The sequence below is a fragment of the Lynx canadensis genome, chromosome D1, assembly GCF_007474595.2.
Source record: "Lynx canadensis isolate LIC74 chromosome D1, mLynCan4.pri.v2, whole genome shotgun sequence".
Lineage (NCBI taxonomy): Eukaryota > Metazoa > Chordata > Mammalia > Carnivora > Felidae > Lynx > Lynx canadensis.
In genome coordinates, this window is record NC_044312.2 from 21,903,970 (window position 1) to 21,927,334 (window position 23,365).

At 47.0% G+C, this 23,365-nt stretch overlaps 1 protein-coding gene across 1 annotated transcript; it reads right to left on the bottom strand.

The window, feature by feature from the left end:
- Positions 1-4,654: 4,654 nt before the first annotated feature.
- On the bottom strand, positions 4,655-19,202 carry HEPACAM (hepatic and glial cell adhesion molecule). Its single transcript, XM_030332437.1, has 7 exons — positions 18,646-19,202; positions 7,895-8,236; positions 6,898-7,179; positions 6,515-6,614; positions 5,901-5,974; positions 5,530-5,600; positions 4,655-5,000 (listed from the first exon to the last, which is right to left on the bottom strand). The coding sequence occupies exons 1-7, from the start codon at positions 18,728-18,730 to the stop codon at positions 4,698-4,700; spliced, it is 1,257 nt and encodes a 418-aa protein (XP_030188297.1). The 5' UTR covers positions 18,731-19,202; the 3' UTR covers positions 4,655-4,697.
- Between the last annotated feature and the right edge of the window lie 4,163 nt (positions 19,203-23,365).

The following is a 23,365-nucleotide window of genomic DNA, read 5'->3' on the forward strand; positions in this document are numbered from 1 at the left end:
ACTGATGAATTTGGGCCTTTTACAATTTATAATTTAGTCTTGTTTCTACCACCTTATTTTTGGCTTTCTATTGTCTCACTTTTTCTGTGTCAATTTTTTTTTCTTTTTTCTTGGCTTAAAAAATTGATTGTGTTTGTGTTTGTTTCTTTATTCTATTTTCCCTTTACTGGTTTGGAAATTATACCAATTCTCTCATTTTATTCTTTCGGTGGTTACTCTGATAAGATTCCCCTGAATATTTAATCAAATCTGAAGTTTAATATCTTAACCATCTTCCCTTCCCAAAGAATTCCAAGACCTTGCAATAGTTTCATGCTGATAACCCCCTCCCAATTTGCATGCTATTATTTCCCTGTATTTTATTTGTTAGGTTTTGGAAAGTACAAGTTAGATACTATTACTATCATTTTATAAGGCACTATTTAGATTTGCCTACCTTTCTACTCATGATCGTTTCTTGTCTCTCAAACCTTGCTTTTCCTCTTCCCAAAAGATGTCCTTAAGGAGTTGTTATAGTGTTGATGGTAAACTGTAGTTTTTGTTCATCTGGTAATATCTTTATTTTACCCTCATATTTGGAAGATCGCTTGGCAAGGTACGATCTTCTGGGTTGGTACTCGTGTCCATGATTTTGAAGGTCCTACTCCACTTTCCAAGGCTTTCTATTATGGTTGTTGTCTAAACATACAAGTCCTGTCTTTCTCTCTCTGGATGCTTTTAATATCTTCTCTTTGTCTTTGGTGTGCTCAGGTTTTACTATATTTTATGTAGGTGTGGAAACCTTTTTACATATGCTCTGTGTTAACCTTCCTATATATTTCCACTTACCATGAGTTCTACAAAAACTTCAGTCATTACTCTTAAAATAGTTTCTCCTCCATCTCTCTATTCTCCACTTTGAGCTCTTTTTTTTTTTTTTTTAATTTTTTTTTTCAACTCTTTTTATTTATTTTGGGACAGAGAGAGACAGAGCATGAACGGGGAGGGGCAGAGAGAGAGGGAGACACAGAATCGGAAACAGGCTCCAGGCTCCGAGCCATCAGCCCAGAGCCTGACGCGGGGCTCGAACTCACGGACCGCGAGATCGTGACCTGGCTGAAGTCGGACGCTTAACCGACTGCGCCACCCAGGCGCCCCATCCACTTTGAGCTCTTGATGAAATATATGTTCGATCTTTTCATTCTGTATGTCACATCCCTTATTCTCTTTTTCATATTTTTCATCCCCTTGTTGGTCTGTGCCTTACTCTCACATTTCTTCAGAAACATCTTCCAATCGAACTGACTCTCTTCAGCTGTATGTAATGTGCTGTTTAATTTCCTCATTTACATTTTTATTTCAATACATTTTATTTTTATTTATAAAAGTTCCATTTTGTTCCTGTTCAACTTTGGTTGCTTTTGACAGTCTCTTATTGATCGTTCATTTCTGTAATTTTGTCTTTCATTTCTTCAGGCATTTCATAATTATTTAAATTCTAATATTTTTTTTTTAGTGTTTATTTTTGAGACAGACAGAGAGACAGGGTCCAAGCTGGGGAGGGGCAGAGAGAGAGGGAGACACAGAATCTGAAGCAGGTTCCAGGCTCTGAGCTGTCAGCACAGAGCCCAATGCGGGGCTCGAACCCACAAATCGCGAGATCATGACCTGAGCTGAAGTAGGACGCCTAACCGACTGAGCCACCCAGGCGCCCCTTTAATTATTTAAATTCTATACCTGATAATTTCAATATCTGAAGGTCTTAGGGTTCTAAATCTACTGCTTCTTATAACTGCTGACTCTCACTCATAGTGATTCGTTTCCTTCTATGTTTAATGGACTTTCATGATCAACTCATCTTTGAGTGGTCTTAAACTCTGAAAATTTTAGGAGATGCTTTTCTCCAAAAAGGATTTGCATTTTTATTTTAGAAGCTTGTGGGGGCTTCTGGGTGGTTCAGTTGGTGAAGCATCTGGCTTTGGCTCAGGTCATGATCTCATGGCTTGTGAGTCCAAGGCCTGCATCAGGCTCTGTGCTGACACCTCAGAGTCTGGAGCCTGTTTCAGATTCTGTGTCTCTGTCTCCCTCTGCCCTGCTCACACACACACACACTGCTCTCTTAAAAATAAATAAACATGTAAGAAAATTAAAAAATAAAAAGAAGTTTAGGACTCCCTTCTATGATACCAACTTAATCCAGGAGTCTCAGACTCAGCCCTCTCACCCAGCCACTAGCCCAAGTCTAGTCGTCCATTATAGTGCTAAAATAAACCTTTTCCCCTAGGTAATCCACACTTAATAAGTGCTAAGTAGTCTGGACTTACCTTCTACTTCCAAATTTTTATACATGCTGCCCCTTCTCCCTGGAATGCGTCCTTTCATCCTGTTTTTCACCTGATCAACTAATCTAAGACTAAGTTCAGACCTGTTCTCTTCTAAGATACCTTTGCTGATACCCCTAATCTAAGTTGGATGATGCTTTTACATGGTGTCAGATGACACTGTATCTATCTCTGGCATGCATTTTTCACACTGTATTATGCTGATCTGCTTACTCCGTGGGACTATCTTCTAGGTAGGGGTATGGCATAGTTACACTGTTTCCCCAGCGTCTAGCACAGGGCCTAGTGCATGGTAGGTTAACAAATGTTTGTTGAATAAATGAAAGAGCACTGGAATGAATGAATGAATGAATGAATACATGGTGAGTGAGTGATGGCTGTGAAGCGGACAATTTGGGATTTGCAAAGAGGCTGAAGAATGATGATGGGAAATGAGAAGAAAAGGGAAAAGGGAAAGGACTGGTATTTTTAAGCTGTCTGCTTTGTTCTCCTCACTCAAGAGCAATAAAGTTGCCATTCCATTTCATTAAAAGTTTATTGAGCATCCAGGATGTGCTAGGCACTCTGCTAGATGCTGGTAATACAAAGATGAAGATCAAAACCAAAGCAAACCAAACCAAAACCACTTCCTTACTTACCCCCCCCCCCCCCCCCGGATTTAAGGCAGATTTGGCTTGAGCCTGGGAAGCCAGCCCGTCAGGGGTTCAGCACCAGGGCAGGGGGTGCAGCATGCTCTCATCTCCCTCACTCCAACCCCGCCTCGCAAGGCTGAGCAGCCTGCACCCCTTCTCCAAGTCCTCTGTCTCCCACCTGCCTGAGCAACTCTCCCCTCCAGGCATGACCTCATTCTGGATGAGGCACCTGGGAGAGTGAGGGGAGCAGTCCTGGCTATGGGGGCAGGGAGGGAGCTGGGAGGGGCATGCTGTGGAGGTCAGGGTGAAGGGGGCCGATTAGAAATGTTGTTGCCCTTGGGGTTGGCACAAAACCTGCCCCAGTGTGGAGGGGCGGGGCGGGGAACAGGGGGGGTCTCTGTGAGATAGCGGAGAGTCAGGGCTGGAGCTCAGGAGGTTGGAGAGGGGCCAGGGATGCAAGGGCCCCAAAGGCATCACGGAAGAGAGGTTAGAACACAGAGGCCCTCCTTCTCTTTCAGTGTTTTAATTGCCCTCACTCCTCGCACAGTAGATTACTGTCTTGCAAACTGTTCAAGAGTCAGTGACATGGGCATGGCCCAGTGACACAGCGGCCCAGCCTCTCTGTATTCTGTTTGTGTGCTTAGGGAGTCTGCCCTTGTCCTGTCTCCTGGGATCTGAGCATCTGGGAGCAGGGCAGGTGGGAGGCTGGAGGCCAAGGGTTGGATCTTGTCTCCCTGCCATCCTGGGGAGCAGTAAACCTCCTCCTCCTCCCCTCCCCCACCATTACTCTGCAGACTGGAACCTTATTCTCTTACAGCTGAAGGAAGACCAGGGACCTTCCCCAGGGACAATGATTGTTTGAAAGGCTTGTTTTGTAAGGAAGCCAGGGAGAAGGCATAGGTGTGAGGGTTTTTAAAAAGTTCTTCACCTGATGTAGCTTTGTGGGTCAGGGGAGGGAGAACCCCTTTCTCTATAGGAATAGAGGCTAAAGGCGGAAAGAATTCTTGGTATACCCAGAGGGAGGCTTTGGGAGGAGGCCAAGCACGGGGCAGGGGCTTGAATCCTTTGCCCTTGCTAGGGTTCAGGTCAGGGGCCAAAGCAATGTACTTGACTCCTGCCTCACCAAACTGGCAGGTCCCCAGGTACCAGGTGTCCAGAGAAGGGTGCTTGGAGGCACTGCCTTCACAGTGACTCCCCGGATGCTCAGAACAGTCCTCTCTGCACACCCAGTAACCGGCATCTGATTTCCCCTTAGTTTAGGACAGTTGTTCCTCTTGGGCAAGTGGCCTCACTAATCTGAGCTTGCCAAAAAAGTGTCCCAGGAAACCAGGCGTTCATTCGGAGGGAAGAAAGGTTGGGTGGAAGCTTAGAGCTCCCTAGGAAGGGCACCGGATAGTCACGGGAGTTAGGTTACTGATGTTAGTTTTCATAAGACCCTTGGGGGATTGGGCCAGAAATTTAATAATCTATATGGTCCTAAGAGGGCACAACCCATACCCACTAAGAACACAGCTGGTGAAACAGGAGCAGACGCGACCCAGTTTCACCACTAGAGCCACTCCTCCCTGCCCCACCGCGTCCCCCACCCGCGCATGCTCACACTCGCCCACAAGCGAGACTCATCCCCGCGGGGACCTCCCCTGGCCCCTCGCGGCAGCGGCGGCGGCCGCGTTCCCCCGCCTTCCCCCGGGCCCCGGCCGCTTTGCCGGGCGTCCCCCCCACCCCCCGGGGGTGCCGAGGCGGCTCAGGCGCTGATCTCCACCGGGCTGGCCTCGTCTTGCTCGCGGATCAGGTGCACGCCCGCAGTCCGCAGTGTGCGCGAGGCGCTGCGCGAGCGGCCGGGCGAGCCCGGGGCCCGGGGCGGCGACGTGTGCGTCCGGCCCGTGGCGGGGGAGCGCGCCGGAGAGCGCGGGTAGCGGCGGGCCGAGCGGATGGGCAGCCCTGGCGAGCGGCCGGGTACCGCCGGCGACACGGAGTAGCCTGGCGGGCCGGGCTCGGTGGCGCTCCGAGGCTCCGGGGCAGGGTTCTCCTCGGGCTCCGGGGAGTCCTGCAAGGACACGCGCCGCGGGGTGAGCGTCCCCTGGAGGGCGCTGGGAATACCGAGGCGGGCACGGCTCCCTCCACACTCCCACCTCGTGGAAGGCGGCAGACATACGTCTGGTTTTTCTTGCAATACAGACCCCTTAGCATAGTGCCTGGTAAGTAAGTGCTCAGGAAATGTTCAAATGCATTAACTTGAGTGCTTTGTCCCCTTATTGTCTTCTTCCCGCTTGGCTTGGACAGCCTGGGACAGACTTAGTTGTAGTATAGTGGGGGAAATCACCAGAGTTGGTGTCCAGAGACCTAGGTTTGAAGCCTAGATCTGCCACTTATGTGTATTTACTTGTTCGATCCTGGGCAAGTCATTTCACCTCTGTAGGCCTTAGTTTTCTAATCCCTAAAGTGCGGGTGAGGCAAATATTTCTCAGGGTTAGTCTGAGCGCTGGAAAGAGACATGAGCATGGTATGGCTACCCAGCAGCAGAACGTGGCAGGGCTCACTGTGTGTTTGTGGGGCACCAGCAGGAAGCCGCTTACCTTGTCCTTCAGGATATACAGTGCCATGGGGTTCTTCCGCTCCTGCTCGCCGCTTCGTGGGAGGGTGTCTGCTGCACAGGGTGAAGAATGGGGGTGGCTGGCCCAGGTACAGAGCCCTTGCCACCAGCCAGCACCTGTACTCTTTGCTCCCCAAGTGGCCAGTCAAGGCCCCAACACAACCTCCACCAAAGGATCCAGAATACCTGGGGTCCTACCTTGGCCGCACCTCTCCCTGCTCTGCAGTCTTCGTGCAGTTGGTGGAGGAAGGGGCCCTGCAGAGCTGGCTTCCTTGTGGCCCAGTTCTGCCTTTTCCCAGCAGCCCACTGATCTGAGTGGCGATGGGATGGGTGAGTGGGTGGCTGGGAGCTCACCTTCTGGTTTCAGACGGTCATCATTCTGATCCATATATTCCAGGGAGTTTTGCTTCTCCAGCTTCCTCTTCTTCCTGCAAATCAACCCACCAGCTTCTGAACAGAGCTGTTGAGCATGAGCAGGAGAGGGCCTGGGGTCAGGGTCCCTAGAGGAATCTGGTGGCAGTAGGAGAGGCCTTGTAACAGGGAGATGGGCTGGGCACAGTGGGCGCAGCAATAGTCCATAGGCTTTGGAATGAGTCACATCTAGGCTTGCATCCTGCGTCTGTGGCTAGCATTGAGGGCAAGTCACTTAACACATCTGAGTCTGGGTGTTATTATCTGTAAATTGCAGATGATCATACTTAAAAGGCAGTTCACTACCCACAACCTTGGTGCCTGGCCCACAAAAGGTGCCCTGCAAGTGTGACCGTTATTACAGCACCGGGCTGTCGGGGGTGGTGAGCACATGATGTCGTTCCATACACAACACATGGAATGGTAAGATGGATCTTCCGGGAAGAGGCGCAGGGTCCTGGGAGGATAAGTATTTACGAGACTAAGAAAAGAACAGAGCTCGGGGTGGGGACAGATTGAAGGATTAGGGTGTCAGGGTGTGGAGCTTGGAGAGTTACCCAGACTTTTTGGAGGGTTTCCAGCAGGCACAGACTGTCACCAAGGTCACAAGGAGGAAGATGCCTCCTGTGGACAAGATGATGTAGAGGGAACTTCTTCCTAGGGAGAGAGAGAGGCAGAGAGGCGAGGGAGACTTCAGAGGGGCCGCAAGTATGGTGAGTAGAGCTCCTGCAGCGGAAGGAAAAGGAGCCCCAAGCAGCATGGCTGGCCCATGGCAGAACTTACTGAACCCACTGCCCACTGTTGCTGTCCTCCATGGAAAGTTGGCCCATCTCTGCCTCTCCCCATCCAGGGGCACTCTGTCTGGGATGTCCTCAGTCCCTCATAGCACTTGCCTCTCGGGGTTTTGAGTCCTAGGGGGCAGGCGGGCAGGGAGACTCACTGTATACGGTGATCTTGATGGGCAGGCTGCGGCCCTGGCTGATGGGGTTCTCCACCACACAGCTGTACAGGTCGTCGTCCTCCATGAGCACGCGGGTGATGGTGAGCACCTTGTGGTCAGGGGACAGGAGCATTCTCGAGTCATTGAGAAGGGGTTTGCCATCCTTCAGCCAGGTGTAGCTGGGCTTGGTGCCGTTCTCGTGCGAGCAGTTCAGGGTGAAGGCCTCGCTGAGCTCCAGCACAGTGGTCGAAGCCACTAACACCTGTGGCCTGGAAATGGGCACTGAGTCCCGGGGGTGAGAGAGGCTGTGAGCCATGGGCCAGACAGCTTTTCCCTTCCCCTTCTTACCTCCCGCCTTCTAATATATCACAACTCAATTTGTGGTCTCAGAGGCCCTTCAGGGATCTTTGGTCCCATCTTTCCCCATCATCCACCCATCCGTTCGTTCATTCATTCATTTCTTTACCAAGTATTTGCTGAGCACCTACTAAGTGCAGAGGGTACAATGCTGAACAAGATAGCCATGGTCCCCGCCCTCATGGGCCTTCCCTTCCTTCTTCTCAAATGCCCTTTCAAGATGTCGTAAACTGGCCCAGCCTGAAACATATTTCACTTGAGTGAAACCTAGGTCCAAATGTCTGGGTTCAAATAGTGGTTCTATCATGTGCTAGCTGTGTGACTTTGGGCAAGTTACTCAACCTCTTCATGCAATTTCCTCATCTACAAAATGGGAATAATGATATTAACTATCCCTACCTTATTATAAGCATTAAATGAGTCAGTATATTTCAAAAGACAGAATAGTTTCTGGTATGTAGTAAACACGCTATACACGTTCACTGTGGCCTATGTGCCAACTTCTGATGTCCAGTGGTCTCCCTCTCAGCTCCCTGGTGGCTTTTGTGTTGCGATTCCCAGGGTCTGGCCAGTGTACAGGGCAGACCCTGCCCCAGTCCCAGGCACCAGCCCCGCCCCCTTCCCTGTCAGAGCACTTTACCATCTACAGTGAGGTTGATCGTTTTCTCCCCGGTGAACGTGTCATCCGTGATGGAGATCTCAACCTCATAGGTGCCCTCATCGGCCAGCTGCAGGTCACTGAGAAGCAGGGAGCCGTTTTCAAAGAGGCGGATGCGGTCTCGGTAGTCAGGCCGTAAGGTGCCAATGACCTCTGTGCCGATGGACTGTACCACGGTCACTGGCTTGTCCCGCTTCAGCTGCCACTTCACGACGGGCTTGTCACTGCTGGTGCTGCTGTACTGCACGGAAAGCAGGGCTGACTTCCCCACCGTGCCATGGATCAGGCGCACCGGGCTGGTGATGTTCACCCCCTCCAGGGGCTCTGTGAACAGACGCCCATGGGGAGATGGCAGTGTCAGGCCCGTGGCTCCCTACTCCTGCTCCCTCCCTTAGGTCCTCTGATGCCTTGGTGCCTCACCCTCTGGGCCCTTCACTCCCTGGCAGTCCTTCCTTCTTACCTTTGGTGCCATGCCTCTCGACTACAGCTCTGGCCCCTCTGATTCTCCATCACCCCTCACACCCATCCCTTGCCCTAAGTCCTTCTTCTCCTTGGCTCTCTACCTCTGGCAGTTTTCTCCATTGCCTCCTCTCGAGGAGGACCTGTGGCCAACGCACGCGCTATGTGCTCCATTCACAGAAATGTTTACTGAGTACTATTCCGTGTCCTCGCGATAGATCAGTGAGCAAAACAGACAAACACAGATCTCAGGGTGAATTTGTCAGATTTTCTTCTTGATTGGGGATTGGGAAAGTAGAGAATGGAGAACCATGGGAACACAGATTCATAAAGAAAGGAGTATGCCACAAGACAGTGCCGATAAAGGGGAAGTTTAGGGGCCAGAAGACAACTAGACCATTCTTCATTCGTACCAAGAGTCTCCCCCTCTCCTTGCCCCTGCTGCATGTAACACTTCACTTGACCTGCCTGGGGGCGAATAGTCCTGCAACTGAGGTTTTGAAATACACCCAGACTCCAGCCCGACTTGCAACCCCTATAGAAGAGGGATTTGGGATGGGTAGAACAAAGAGTTTGGAATCAAAAGGCCTTATGAGATTGGGCTCCACCACTGACAGGCTGTGTGGACCTGGGCAAGCCATCATTCTAGGCCTCATTCTTCTTGTTTAGAAACTCAGGATGCAAACAATAACAAGAACAACTGCCTTATCAAGCTCACAATGGAAGAGCACAACACATACATCAGCTATTATTGTGTAGTGGAGAGAACACAAGAGTGAGCATCAGAGACTTGGGCCCTTACTGTTGACTTAGGACCTGGGAAAAGTCACTTACCTGTTCGGGACTCAGAGAGGTAAAATAAGTGGTAATCTTGATGTCTCATTCATTTGTTCCAGCCCTGAAATTCTGGGATTTTACTATCTTGTCCAATGGTTGCCCCATCTAGAGACATATCTCATATTTCAGAGATCTCTTAGAAGCTTTGGAACCTGAACAGATGCCATTCATTGGTGTTACATGGCCTTGCAGAGCAACACAACCACCCAAAGGAGGGTCTTCTTTTGGGAGGGATGTCAGTTGGGAGCGGGGCTGAGTTTAGCTAAACAGACACACACATGTCAGGTTCTCAGTCTCTCTGCACCCCCAGCTGCTCTCTTTGATGGTAACACACCCCTGAAGTTCCCTCTTTCTTTCTCTCCAGTTTCCCACTCTGCTACTACTGCTGTTTAGATTTGGGGAAGCAAATTGTACCTTTCCTTTCCTTATTCTTCTCCTTGTGCTTAGAGGACCCAGACCAAACCAAAAAGGAATTAAACTAAAAGATGAATTGAGGAGATTGAAGCAAATTTAATAAACGTATTTAGTCAATTTTTGGAACAAATGCTTTGTTAAGTAGCAAGCTCATCATCTTTGGAAGGGGTCAAGGAAAGGCCAATTGTTGTTCTTTCACCTCTCTATGCCTCAGTTTCCTCCTCTGCATAATGAGGTTTTGGGGCCAGATGATCACAAGGGGCCTTCTCAGCTCTGACATTCTATGATCCCATACCTGCCAGGTCTGTTAGAATCAGGAAACCTTAAGTATGAAGGTTGAATCATGAAACCTTAAGTCCTAGAATGATTAAAGCTGCCATATGTATGAATATCATATGTTTGTTATTGAGAGGATTTTTGATTTAGGGGAACTAGAATGGCCAAATCAAATATTGTCAAAAATTTTTTTTAAGTAGGCTCCATGTGGCTTGAATAAGCCCCCCCCAAGGCGGGGCTTGAACTCACAACCCTGAGATCAAAACCTGAGCTGAGATCTAGTGTGATGCTGAACCGGCTAAGCCACCCAGGTGCCCCTCAAATATTTTTTTTTTCAACGTTTATTTATTTTTGGGACAGAGAGAGACAGAGCATGAGCGGGCAAGGGGCAGAGAGAGAGGGAGACACAGAATCGGAAACAGGCTCCAGGCTCTGAGCCATCAGCCCAGAGCCCGACGCGGGGCTCGAACTCACGGACCGCGAGATCGTGACCTGGCTGAAGTCGGACGCCCAACCGACTGCGCCACCCAGGCGCCCCAAATATTTTTTATTAAAGATATTTGGCAGGGCGCCTAGGTGGCTCAGTCAGTTAAGCATCTGACTCTTTTTTTTTTTTTAATTTTTTTTTTTAACGTTTATTTATTTTTGAGACAGAGAGAGACAGAGCATGAACGGGGGAGGGGCAGAGAGAGAGGGAGACACAGAATCAGAAGCAGGCTCCAGGCTCTGAGCCATCAGCCCAGAGCCCGACGAGGGGCTCGAACTCACGGACCGTGAGATCGTGACCTGGCTGAAGTCGTACGCTTAACCGACTGCGCCACCCAGGCGCCCCAGCATCTGACTCTTGATTTCAGCTCAGGTCATGATCTCATGGGTTGTGGGATTGAGCCCCGCATCAGGCTCTGTCTGTGCTGACAGAATGGCGCCTGCTTGAGATTCTCGCTCTCCCTCTCTCTCTGCCCCTCCCCCACTCACACTCTGTCTCTCTCAAAATAAATAAACATTTAAAAAAAGATATATTTGCTCCCATAGAACCATGTATGAAGATGAAAACAAATGAAATCTAGTTCTGGCTCATCAATTTGGAAGAAGAGGTGGTGGAGACTAGACTCTTGTCCTCCCCAATAACTTGGGGTGCTTCTAGGAATCCCTCTGGCTGTCTGTGTCAGATTGAAATCCATTTAACCACAGAATCCTTAGGATTTCTTCCAACTGTTAATTTCTTAAGATTTCCTACCTAGCAACTGCTAGGTCCCAGGCTTGGCTTGATTTAGAAAAGCAAGCTTTCGGATTTCCCTGAAGAGGCAAATAGACTTTGGTATGTGTGACTTGAGGTGGCCCTGAAAAGAGTCATTGAGTTTCATTAAAGGCCAGGGTGGTGATGATCAAATAGTTGGGGAACGTCTATTCAGGACATAGTCTGCAGCAGTGGGGTTTGAATGTGAGGGTGGTAAATGCAGAGGCATCTTGGGGCTTAGCCACCCCAAACACCAAACCTTGAGGGTTCTCATTTCCTCCTTCTAGGAAGCTGAAAAGTGATAGTCCAAGCCCCAAGGAGAAGTGAAAGGGATTCTCTGTTCCTTCGTTCTTCTCTGGCCCTCTCTTGAGCTTCCCTTGTCTTATATCTCTCCTATTCCGTACAAGGTCCTCGTGGTCCTTTTGTGATGTCTTCCCAGCTCAGGTCAGTTCTTTCTGCCAGTTTAAACTTGATTCTTCTGCATAAAAACATTGGAAAACCTATAACATATGGATTGCCCTAGGCTTTCCCCTCCTGTAGGTGGGCGCCTTCCTCATGTGCAGGAACATGGGTATGCCCACGAATTGCAGGGGTGTTTGTACACATGTTCAGAAGTGAATGGAGCAGTCTTTCTCGGAAGCTGACAAAGAGAGTATTTTGCTGAGCAAACACTGTTTCCCAAAACTCTAGCCAAAATTGGAGTCAGTATTAAGTTCAGGGTTCCACAACTTAACAGGGGACACAGTGAACTGGGATGGGTGCCAAAGCAGGACACAGAAATGAGGAAATGGCTAACAACTAGGATCCACAGTGGAAATAAAAGAGACTAGGGCTATTCAACCTTGAGAAGCGATTAACTTAATCATGGTGCTTGAGTCTCTGAGGCATCATTATGTAGAAAGTCTCTGTTCCCACTGGAGGCTGAACAAAAGGAAATTGACATCACAGCAAGATTTACCTGTCAACTTAAATGATGCCATGCTGGGTCAGATGGGTGGCCCCTCTCAAGTGGGATTTTGACCAGCTGTGACACCAAGGAATGTCAAGCTTTAAAGCATGAGAATGTACCTGCCAGTAGCCTTGGGTTCCCTTCATAGCCTCTCCCTTTAAGGCAACCATCATCTGCTGATCTTTATGTGCTCCTTTATGCTTGCCAAAATTTTTCTCTTGGGGCGCCTGGGTGGCTCAGTCGGTTAATTGGCCAACTTCGGCTCAGGTCATGATCTCGCGGTCCGTGAGTTCGAGCCCTGCATCGAGCTCTGTGCTGACAGCTCAGAGCCTGGAGCCTGTTTCAGATTCTGTGTCTCCCTCTCTCTGACCCTCCCCTGTTCATGCTCTGTCTCTCCCTGTCTCAAAAATAAATAAAACGTTAAAAAAAATTTAAAAAAACAACAAAATTTTTCTCTTACCAGTATTTGCCTTGAATTTTCCTTTTAAAAGTCGATGAAACAATGCCAAACATGTATTCTAGGATTTGGTCTTTATACACCTAATTCATACTCACTAACACCATTGACTCCAGTTATAGACTTTGTGTGTGTGTTTGTTTTTTTTGTCTCGTTTGTGTCTGTCACCACAAGGAAGTCCTTTTGACCATCATAGACACACTTCTCTGGGCTTTCTCCAATTCTATTATTTCTTTTTTGAGGTGCAGTGACCAGAACTACAATAATACAATAATCCAAAGACAGCACACAGCATGATTTTCTAAATGGAAAACTTTTTGCTTTCTGTTTTCGGTTTTTCATATTCTTCCTAACAAAACGATGCTCTGAAAACAACCCCCTCCTCTGCTCCTGTCTTAGAGGTGTACCACTGATTGCATACATGTTGAGGTTCCTGTGTTGTGTTCTTACACTGGTATCTGTTGAGCCCTCCAAGGGCCTACAAGAGTGTGAAATCATTTTAAGTGTCAACCACTCAGGAACATAGGGGAAAGTCAGGAAACAGAAATTGTGAAGAAGGCCCTTGGGATCCAGGAAGAGAGGGGTCCATATACCTTTATCTGTACTCAAAGAGTATAGATGTCCAGTAACGCATACCTAGCTATTAGGTATTAAGATGCCACACGGAGATTTATCCTATTTTAGATCAGAACTAGCACTATTGTTAAGCTGTCCGTTCTGCCAAACCGACTTACAAGTTTACCACAATACCAATAAAAATCGCAGGAGGTTTACTTTGTAATAGTGGCAGGAGAATAGACAAATAGATCGATGGAATAGGATAGAGAGGCCCAAAATAAACATATATGATCACTTGGCTAACGACAAAGGTGACATTGCAGTGCACTGGGAAAAGGATTATCTTTTTAATAAGTGGCGCTGGACCATGTAGGAAAGAAATGAATTGTGACCCTTACCTCACACCTTACACAAATATCAATCCTAGATGGATTGCAGATCTAAATGCAAAAGGTAAAACAATGTGTTTTTTAAAAGAAAACATAGGAGGGGGTGTCTAGGTGGCTCAGTGGGCTAAGCATTCGAGTTCGGCTCAGGTTGTGATCTCACAGTCTGTGAGTTTGAGCCCTGCGTCAGGCTCTGTGCTGACAGCTCAGAGTCTGGAGCCTGCTTCACATTCTGTGTGTGTCTCTCTCACTTGGCCCCTCCCCTGCTCATGTGCTGTCTCCTCCCTCTCTCAAAAATAAATAAACATTAAAAAAAGAAAAGAAAACATAGAATATCTCCGTGACTTGAGGGCAGACACAGATTTCTTAAACAGGACACAAAAGTGGTACCCATAAAAGAAAAAAATGATACATTGGACACAGTGAAATCAAGAGCTTCTGTTCATCAAAAGACGCCATTAAGAGAGTGAAGAGGCAAGCTGCAGAGCGAGAGATATTTGCAATGCCTATACCCTTTAGGGGACTCATATCCAAAATATATTTCTTAAACTCCTACAAATCGATAATTTTTTAAAAATCCAGAAAACTTAGTAGAAAATGGGCAAAAGACTTAGAACAGGTACTTCACAAAAAAGGATCTCTAAATGGCAAATAATGGTATGAAAAAGATACAACTTTATTAATAATCATGGGAATGCAATTTGAAACTATAATTTGATACCACTGCCTACTCATTAGGATGACTAACATGAAAAAGAGAAAACACAGTTGTTGGTGAAGATGTGGGGTATCTGGAACTCTGTTACACTGCTGGTGGGAATGTAGATGGACATAATCGCTTCTGAAAATTGTTTGACCATATTTACTAAAGCTAACCACATATAACTCAACAATTCAACTCCTTGGTGTATCCCCAAAGAAATGTGTACATCTGTTCACCAAAAGACAGGCACTAGGATATCTTAGCAACTATATTGACAAAGCCCCAAACTAGAAACAACCAAAGTGTCTATGAAAGTTTAATAGATAATTTTTTAATGTTTACTTATTTATTTCGAGAGAGCACGCTCATGCTTGTGTGCAAGCAGGGGAGGAGCAGAGAGAGAGGGAGAGAGAGAATCCCAAGCAGGCTCCTCACTGTCAGCACAGAGGGGCTCCATCTCATGAACCGTGAGATCATGACCTGAGCTGAAATCAAGAGTTGGTTGCTTAACCCACTGAGCTACCCAGGTGCCCCAAATAGATAAATAAATTGTGGTGTATGCATACAATGGAGTACCATACAGCACTGAGACCAAACAAATTACAATTTCAGCAACAACATGAATGAATCTTACAAATTGTGGGGTGCCTGGGTGGCTTAGTTGGTTAAGCATCAGTCTTTGCCTCAGGTCTCGATGTCACAGTTCATAAGTTCGAGCCCACTTTGGACCCTCTAGTCCCCCCACCCCCCTTCAAAAACAACAACAACAACAACAACAACAAATTTGGAGTTCAGCCAAAGAAGCCAGATACATAAGAATGCAGGCATATGATTCAGTTTATATGAAGTTCAAAGACATGAAAAATTAATCAGTTAGAAGTTAGGATATCACTGTATCCCTGAGGGAGGGCAATAGTAACTGAAGTATTGGGGGAGGTGCTGCTGAGATGCTGAAATATTCTATTTCTTGATCTTGGAGGCTGATTACATGGGTTCATTCACTTTTTAAAGGTTTATCAACATATCCTTACACTCAATGCATTTCTGTGCATATCTCTGTTAGAAGAAAAAGACAGCACCTACAATGTGAAGGTGATCTTAAGGCTAAAAGGGTGGAACCCAGGTAAGGGACTTCTTCCCATTGGGTCCCTGGAGGATGGAATAGTTCTAGGATCTGGGAGAGGAAAATTTTGCAAATCAGATTATGTAGATTTATGGCATGCCATGTTTATGTCTATATGTCAGCCTCTAGAAAAACCTTGTTTGAATGTTTCATGACTTGGGCTGTGATCAGTTTAGGAAAGCCTCATTTGTCCATATTAGGGACAAAGCATTAAAGACTATTACTTGCCCCCTTTAAGCGTCAATCTTAAAAAACTACATTTCCCAGTCTTCTTTGCAGGTAGGTATGGCCATGTGACCAAGTTCCAGCCAGTAGAACCAGTGGAAGTGATAGGTACCAGTTCTAGGCTAGTTTAGAAAAATGTTTTTCCTTAAAAAAAAAAAAAATTCTCTGCCTGAAAGAAATGGAGATAAACCTCGGGGTGACTACTGGAAGTTGACAGAGAGCTTTATCAGCTTGGTCCCTGAAAAAGCTTCAGGAATCAGAGCACTTCCTCATCCCAGGCCTAGTCTAGAACCACACTGTACTATTACATGGCTAGTGCCAGGAACGTAAATTTTGGGATTCATTACAGACGCTAGTATCTTCCTAACTAATATAGTGAGGATGGCAGAAATTCCTTATGGAATCCCAGCTCTTTATTGTTCTTGAGTCCACAGCAGTACAGTGGCCTGACCCTGTAGTTCTTTACCTCTTTACCCACCATAGGTCATAAGAGAGTGAAGAGGCAAGCTGCAGAGCGAGAGATATTTGCAATGCATATACCCTTTAGGGGACTCATACCCAAAATATATTTCTTAATTAGCATAATTTATATTTAGAATGTTTTTTGCCACATATACTGAGTAATATGTTCCCACACAGAAGAGACTTTGTCACTTTTTGTTTTCACTTGGCCATGCTGACTGACAAGATCTTTCTATAATTTTTTTCCTTACCATTCGATGAACGGTTTCCTTACCATTCCTGAAAGCATTTAGGGAGAACTCCGATTGGTATATTACATTGAGCACTTCGTGTTCCCAATCCACTGACTGCCTACCTTTGACCTTGTAATTTCCACTAGACCGCTCTCACTAAGGCTAAGAGTTAGCCTCTGAATTTCTGTATCCAACAAACTCTTTGAACTGTAATATAATAATAATAATAATGATGATGATAATGATAATAATAGTTGCAGATATAATTGGCCCTTGATATACTGGACCTCTTTGACACTTTTGATGCTATCAGAAAAACTCCCACTCCCTTTCTGGACACCACAGTCTTTTAGTTTCCCCTCTGTCCCTCTTGCATGTTCCTTCTTGGTCTCCTCAGCCGGCCTTTTCCCCCTCTACCTCCTACAAATCTGGGGTTACTCAGTGCTCCACGGTTAGCCCATTTTCTCCCCCTTGGCGATATTACCCATTCTCACTGTTTTGGATCTCACCTATAGGCTGAGAGCTTCACCTGTCTCTCTTCACCTCTCTCCCCTGTCCCCACCCCTACTTCAGGCTTTTCAACATTCCCCCACAAATGTCTCTTAGGCATTTCAACCTCAACCTGGTCAGGACTCATTATCACACCTCAGACCCCATCCCAGTGATCGGTTCAAGTTTCACACAGAAATCCTACCTCCCTTTCTGGATCCTCCTACTTCCTGCCAATCACTAGGTCCTGACTTTCCCTCCAAAATATTATCTCCATGTGCCTGCTTCTCCCTCTTTTTATTCTAATTCCAGCTCATGTGATTTCTCTCTTGAACTATTGCAATAGCCTTGTCATGGGTTAAATTGTGTCCACTCCTGAATCCATATATTGAAGTCCTAACCTCAGTATATTGAGTGTGACCTTCTTTGGCAATGGGATTATTGCTAAACTGCGGTCATCCTGGGGTAGGCTGGGCCCCTAATCCAACATGACTCATGTCCTGATAAAAAGTGGAAGTTTGGACACAGACACAAGCACAGGGGGAATGTCCTGTGAAAACAGGTTATGTTGGCACCAGCCAAGGAACTACCTGAAGCGAGCAGAGAGGCCTGGAACAGATCTTTCCCTAGAGCCCCGAAGAGCCTGTGACCTTATCTCAGACTTTCAGCCTGCAGAACTGTGATACTATACATTTCTGTTGTTTAAGCTACCCAGTTTGTGGTTCTCTATGACAGCGGCCCTAGCAAATGGATACAGGCTTCCTTTCCTCTCATGTTTGCCTCTGGTTTCTTCTCCAATGTCTCCTTGTAGAGTGAGCTATCTGAAATACAAATCTGGTCCTGCCAATCCCGATTACCAACCGCCTAATACCCCTTCCCCTCCTCCACTGTTTACAGATTATATTCCAGGGACCTTAGTATGGTTTCCAAGGCTCTCGCCTGATTCACATTTTCCTCTTTAGCAGTGGTGAATGGCTGGGCTCCTACTAAACACAGGATGCTATTCCAAAATGTTGACCTTTACCCACTTCTCCAACTATAATGCACACTCTCACACCTACCTCTTTTTCTCATCCTTTAAAATTTAGTCCAGACACTCCCAGGAAACCTCCCCTGATGTTCCCCCACCCCACCCTACACCTCTAGCACCAGCTTTCTGGATGGAGTAGGTGACCTCTCTCTGATCCTGGACATCCTTTGTGTATCTGACTCATAGTAGTTTCTGCATTTTACTAAAATGATCTCTGCATCTGTTTGCTTCACCAAACTGTGAATTTCTAGGCTCTCTGGAATAGTGCATGTGTGCACATGCCTGCACACACACACACACACACACACACACACACAGAAACACATCTATTTAAAGTAAGATCAATTCTCTAAGGAGTTGGTAGGGGGCAGTACAGAAGGTAGGTGTCTAGGGCATGGGGTGAGTTATGGATGAATTGGTGTTATTTCCAAAAACCAAAAGGCTCATTATCTCCAAAGCTTATTTCATCTCCCTTGCTGTTTTGTGCTCAGAGAAGCCAGGGTGGGGGTTGGGGAGGCACAAACCCCAGATCTCCCCCACCCCTCCAAGCCCATCATGATCCCTTGGAAAGAATGCCTGACTGGCCCACGCCAACAAGACATCCCATAAGAAATGGCTCACTGCCCTCTATCTAATGTACTGAATGCCGTGGGAGCTCCAAAGTCATGCAGCCTTTTGGGGGAGGGGCGCAGGGGCTGGGCGGGAGGCACACAGAATGAAGAAATACATTCAACACTAATGCCTGAATTCACTGAGATGCTTCCCACGGGGCGGCAGCTGAGCTCTCTCCCCTCCTCCCAACCTAAAGTCATTCTGCCCTTTAACTCCCCCTCCCTCTCTTTTGAAAGTACCAGGTCCCCTCTCCAGACCCTTTCTTACCCTTCTGGTCTCCTACCTGTCTGGATCAGAAGAAGGTAGACAAAAGGGGTGAGGCTCAGGGCACTGAAGGCTCTGGACAGGGCTCCCCTTTCTCTCTTCATTTTGGGTGGCGTTCTCCAGCTCTGGTGCAGACAATTAGCATGATTTCTCCACTCTGGGCACGTCCCTTTGTACCACTCGGAGTTTCTCTGCCCGAACACAACCCTGCCAACTTCCCTCTGAATACACAGAGCCCTGTGTATTGCTGGACTTGTTCTTTCCTCTCTTTCAGACCTGGCATTTTCTAGTTTCAAAGCACTACATCCCCAGTTCAGAATGGGGTATCTGCTTAGGATATAATCTCCAATGTGGGTTCTAATCTGATGGGTCCCATCAGTTCTTTGCCTGCTTGCGCTGAGCCCCACTACCAGGGGGAGATGAGGATCTGGGCTCCGTGAGGGGACTGGGCTGGGACACACTCTGAACTGGATCTTATGTCCCAACCTATCCTGTCTCCACCTCACGCTCCTTGTTCCTGCGAAGGAGGGTGCGTGCCAGGGACAGACCTCCAATAAGCTCTGAAAAGGGAGGGAGAGGAGCTTTTAAAAAGCTGGGAGAAAGAGAGATCCCAGAGAACTGCTGAAGAATGGAAAACCCCTGTTCCACCCCAAAGGAAGAAGATTGGAAAATGGCTTGAATTCTATTATTTTCATACCTGTCCTGGTCCTGCTTGGGATTCTCTCTCCTATCACAGAATCACATAGATGCTGGGGACCTCTTTCCAGAAGCCATTCTGTTCATTCCCCTGCCTCCAGCCACTTTTCTAGAACATGTCAGAGCACAGATGAAGGTAATACTCTAACAGCCAGCATCCTGGGGTTCTGTTAACAGCTTCACAGCCTCGATATCTCCTCTTGTCTCGAGGCTGTGATGAGGAAAAACACCCTTAGCTCCACCTCACCCCTCATGACTGTGTCCACACCTTCTCACGGGCACTGTTACCGGAATGTATGCTTACTAAATGAGATCTTGGGAAGGGCTTACAGTGGTTAAGCCTCCAATTTCACATCTAAAAATTGGGGAAACAGTAGCTTCCTTATAGGAATTGTTGGGAGGACTGATGACAGTTTAGTACAGTGGAAATTGTACAGTTTAGTACCTTGGAAATTGTTAGAGAGATAACATTTTAAACTTAAAAAGTAAACCTGCCTCTTCTTTTTCATTCCTGTAGTGATCTTTACATTTTGAGGAGACCAAAGTTACAGCTTCCCTCTTGGTTTATAAGCCGGGTCTTAGTTGTGTAAATGTGGTGGCTACCTTTGGAAATATTCTTGTTACATCCTGGAAAAAGCCTGAGTAGGTCAGGTTTCTAGAACTGAAGACTCATTGCATGGCTCAGATGAGCCTAAGGGTGCAGAGTAGAAGAGGGAAGCATTGATTTTTAACTCTACAGAGGAACTCCAAAAAATATTCTGAAATACGTAAATGAGATTCTTGTTTTCATTTTGCATCTCTGTGCCTATGACTTTCCCCTACACAGCTCAAGGCACCTGTCTGCCTCTGGTAAAGTTAGTTTTGTTTTGGCAGACATACAATGAGAAGGAGAAAGTCAATATCCAGTTTCTGACATCTAAAATAGTGTTTTATTTATTTATTTAAAAATTTTAATGTTTATTTATTTTTGAGAGGCAGAGAGAGAGAGAGAGACAGACAGAATACAAGTGGGGGAGGGGCAGAGAGAGAGGGAGACACAGAATCTGAAGCAGGCTCCAGGCTCCTAGCTGCCGGCACAGAGCCCAACACAGGGCTTGAACCCACAAACCACGAGATCATGACCTGAGACGAAGTCAGATGTTTAACCAACCGACTGAGCCACCCAGGTGTCCCTAAAATAGTATTTTAGAGTCAGTAGTGAGACAAAAGGCTTGTGAGCCAGTCTTTGTAAAGGACAAAAGGCTATTTTAATTTCTTCTAACTAGCACTTCCACATATCACAGAGCAACCTGTGGCCTGGATCACAGAGTTCTTCTGCTGTACAGTATAGATAAATGGCCTCTTTTGCCTGTGATGGCTAGGCCTTGAGGCTTATTGTCTAAGAGTAAAAGCAGGATATTATGTTCAGGAAATAGAAAGCCTGGAGTCTGCCTTTTTTAGCCTGAAGGACGATGGAAAGGAAATTGTGATAGCAGGAGACCTAAGTGGGATCTAACTTCTCAACATCCTCCCTTCTCTTGCCCTAGGGGGGAACCTCAGGCTCCTTATACCCATGGAATATGCGAGTGCCCCAAAGTGCCCACAGGTTCCCCCGAGGGGGCTCAGAAGTGCCAAGAGGCAAAGAACCGACAACAGCAGCTGGTGCGGAGTCAGCATGTAGCTCATCACACCAGGGAACAACCTCGAGGGGTGCAGGGACCAGCGGGGGTCCTGAGAATGCCACACAGGCCTACAGACACCATCTTCCCTCTTGTCACGAGGTCACCTAAGCCATACCACCTACACTCACCCCAATGCTCCTTCGAGAGGAACTGGGTTGGGGGAGGAACCTAAACAGATTGAATGAGCAGTTGCCAGAGTTGTCTAAGCAGTGACTGAGACACTTCAAGAGAATGTTAAAATAGTCGGTCAGAGTGAGTTTACCAGGATAGACTAATAGTTAGCTTTTCCCTGCTGCCTGGGGGGCTGAGAGTGGCTTCTGTGGCAGGTGACAGCAGCTGTAAGGGCACGAAGACACTGCAGTTGCTTTGTGGCCGAGTGTCCAACCAGCACCCTTGCAATCGTGCTACAGGTCTTTTTTTTTTTTCTTAAGTTTACTTATTTTGAGAGAGAGGGAAAGCTCACATATGTGGGCAGAGAGAGAGAGAGAGAGGGAGATAGGGAGAGAGAGAGAGAATATCCCAAGCAGGCTTTACACTTTCAGCGAGCAGCCCGATGCAGGGCTCAAACTCATGAGCTGTGAGATCATGACCCGAGCTAAAGTCAAGAGTTGGATGTTTAACCCACTGAGCCATGTGGGTGCCCCTTGCTTCAGGTCTTTTTAAAATGAATAGGCCTACAGAAGCTTATGGTATTTGCTTTCTCCCTTAAAACAGAGAGCTCTCTTATTGAAGAACTATGGCTTACTGGTCTCTGTAGACCTAATACAGGGCAGGGCGCAGAGTAGGTTCTCAGCAAACAGTTGCTGAATATTGCATGGATGAGAATTTGAGGGGGGCACCTTAAGCAACTGGATGCAATAGAGGATGGCCATGAAGGGGGAGCTGGGGCAGAGGAGTGAGTGCACAGACGGCACCAAATAATGACTGCAAGACAATAGACTAGTTTGTGAGCACAGATAAAGCACCTCTTTGTGAATTCCCAGAAATAACTGGGATTCACTTTTGGGGGGCGGTACTGATAAGAAATTGGGCTACAGAGACATAAAATAACAGTCAAGCCAACTTATTCTCATACATAATGTAACATTTATGCCACCTGTCCTGGCTTACCTAGTTTTCTCCTTCCATATGTTCTATGGGTATGTCTGTCTCATCTTACTACTGATGATAAACTTCATAAGGATATCCTGATCATAAATATTACGTCGCTTCAACTCTAAGTCCATTAATACTTGTCAGTCTTCATGCCCCACTCTTAGATCAGAAAATGTTACTGTGGCCATATCCTCATTAGCCTGGGAGCTTCTCCAGTGCGGGGACTATAACTCTTCATTCTTATGAGTCTCCCTGCAGGGCCCAATTCTGAGCTCTGCTTAATGTGGCTGCTCAAACAAATGATGTTGATGGACCGCTTGACAGTAATGCCCTTGCTTAGCCAAGACCTGTGCCCCTCTTTCCTCTGAACACTTCCAATAGATGCATTTCCAGAGGCATTGTCCTCTTCCGAGCAGCATGGCCCAGTCCTCTTGGCTCTGCTACACAGAGTTGCTTCTGGCCGCTCCTCATCTGGCCCCTTCTCTGGGGGTCTGGGATCCCAACTCCTCATCCCTGCACCCATGACAGCCCTGGCCTGAGGTACTCACACCTCTGTGCTGAGCACCTGGATAGGGCCCCCAAGGCTCAGAATGGAGCCCCCAGCACGCACACACGCACACAACACACACACGCACACCTGCCTACGTAAACTCACAAGTATTCCATCCCCAGGACAGGAAGCAGTTACTTAGTGATTTTGAATAAGTCAGCACCCTACACAGACCTCTATGGGAAATAGGGGGAGAAGGAAATACAATTCCTGGCTGGGGAATTGGGAAGTGTAAATATGAGCTCCACCTTCAAAAAACTGAAGGTCTAGCAGGAATGGCAGAACAGTAGATTTACTCCACAGCAAGAGACATCTGAGATTTACCTTGTCCCACTTCTTCATTTCTTAGATGAGGGAATTGAGAGAGAAGATAAGTAACTTGCCCTGTTATGTAATGATCAACCCAGAACTCCTAATGTTACTTTATAGTAGAGGCAAGAAGAGGTAAAACACACACACACACATTGGTATATAAGTACCAATTTTAATAATTCGACCATTAGATTTAAAAATGTCTCCACCCATCTGGCCTGTTTCTTTGCCTCCAGAATCCAGGAAGATTGTGCTGGCACTGATGATACTACTGGAGAGGTTCTGGCTTGATTAATACTATAATACCAGTGGTGGTTTTTATATTTAGCCCTCTCCTCTCTTTCTCTCCATTCACTTCCTGGCATTAATTGAGCCATATCTGTTCTTCCACTAGATTGTAAATAATCTTCAGTAGCAGAATGAAA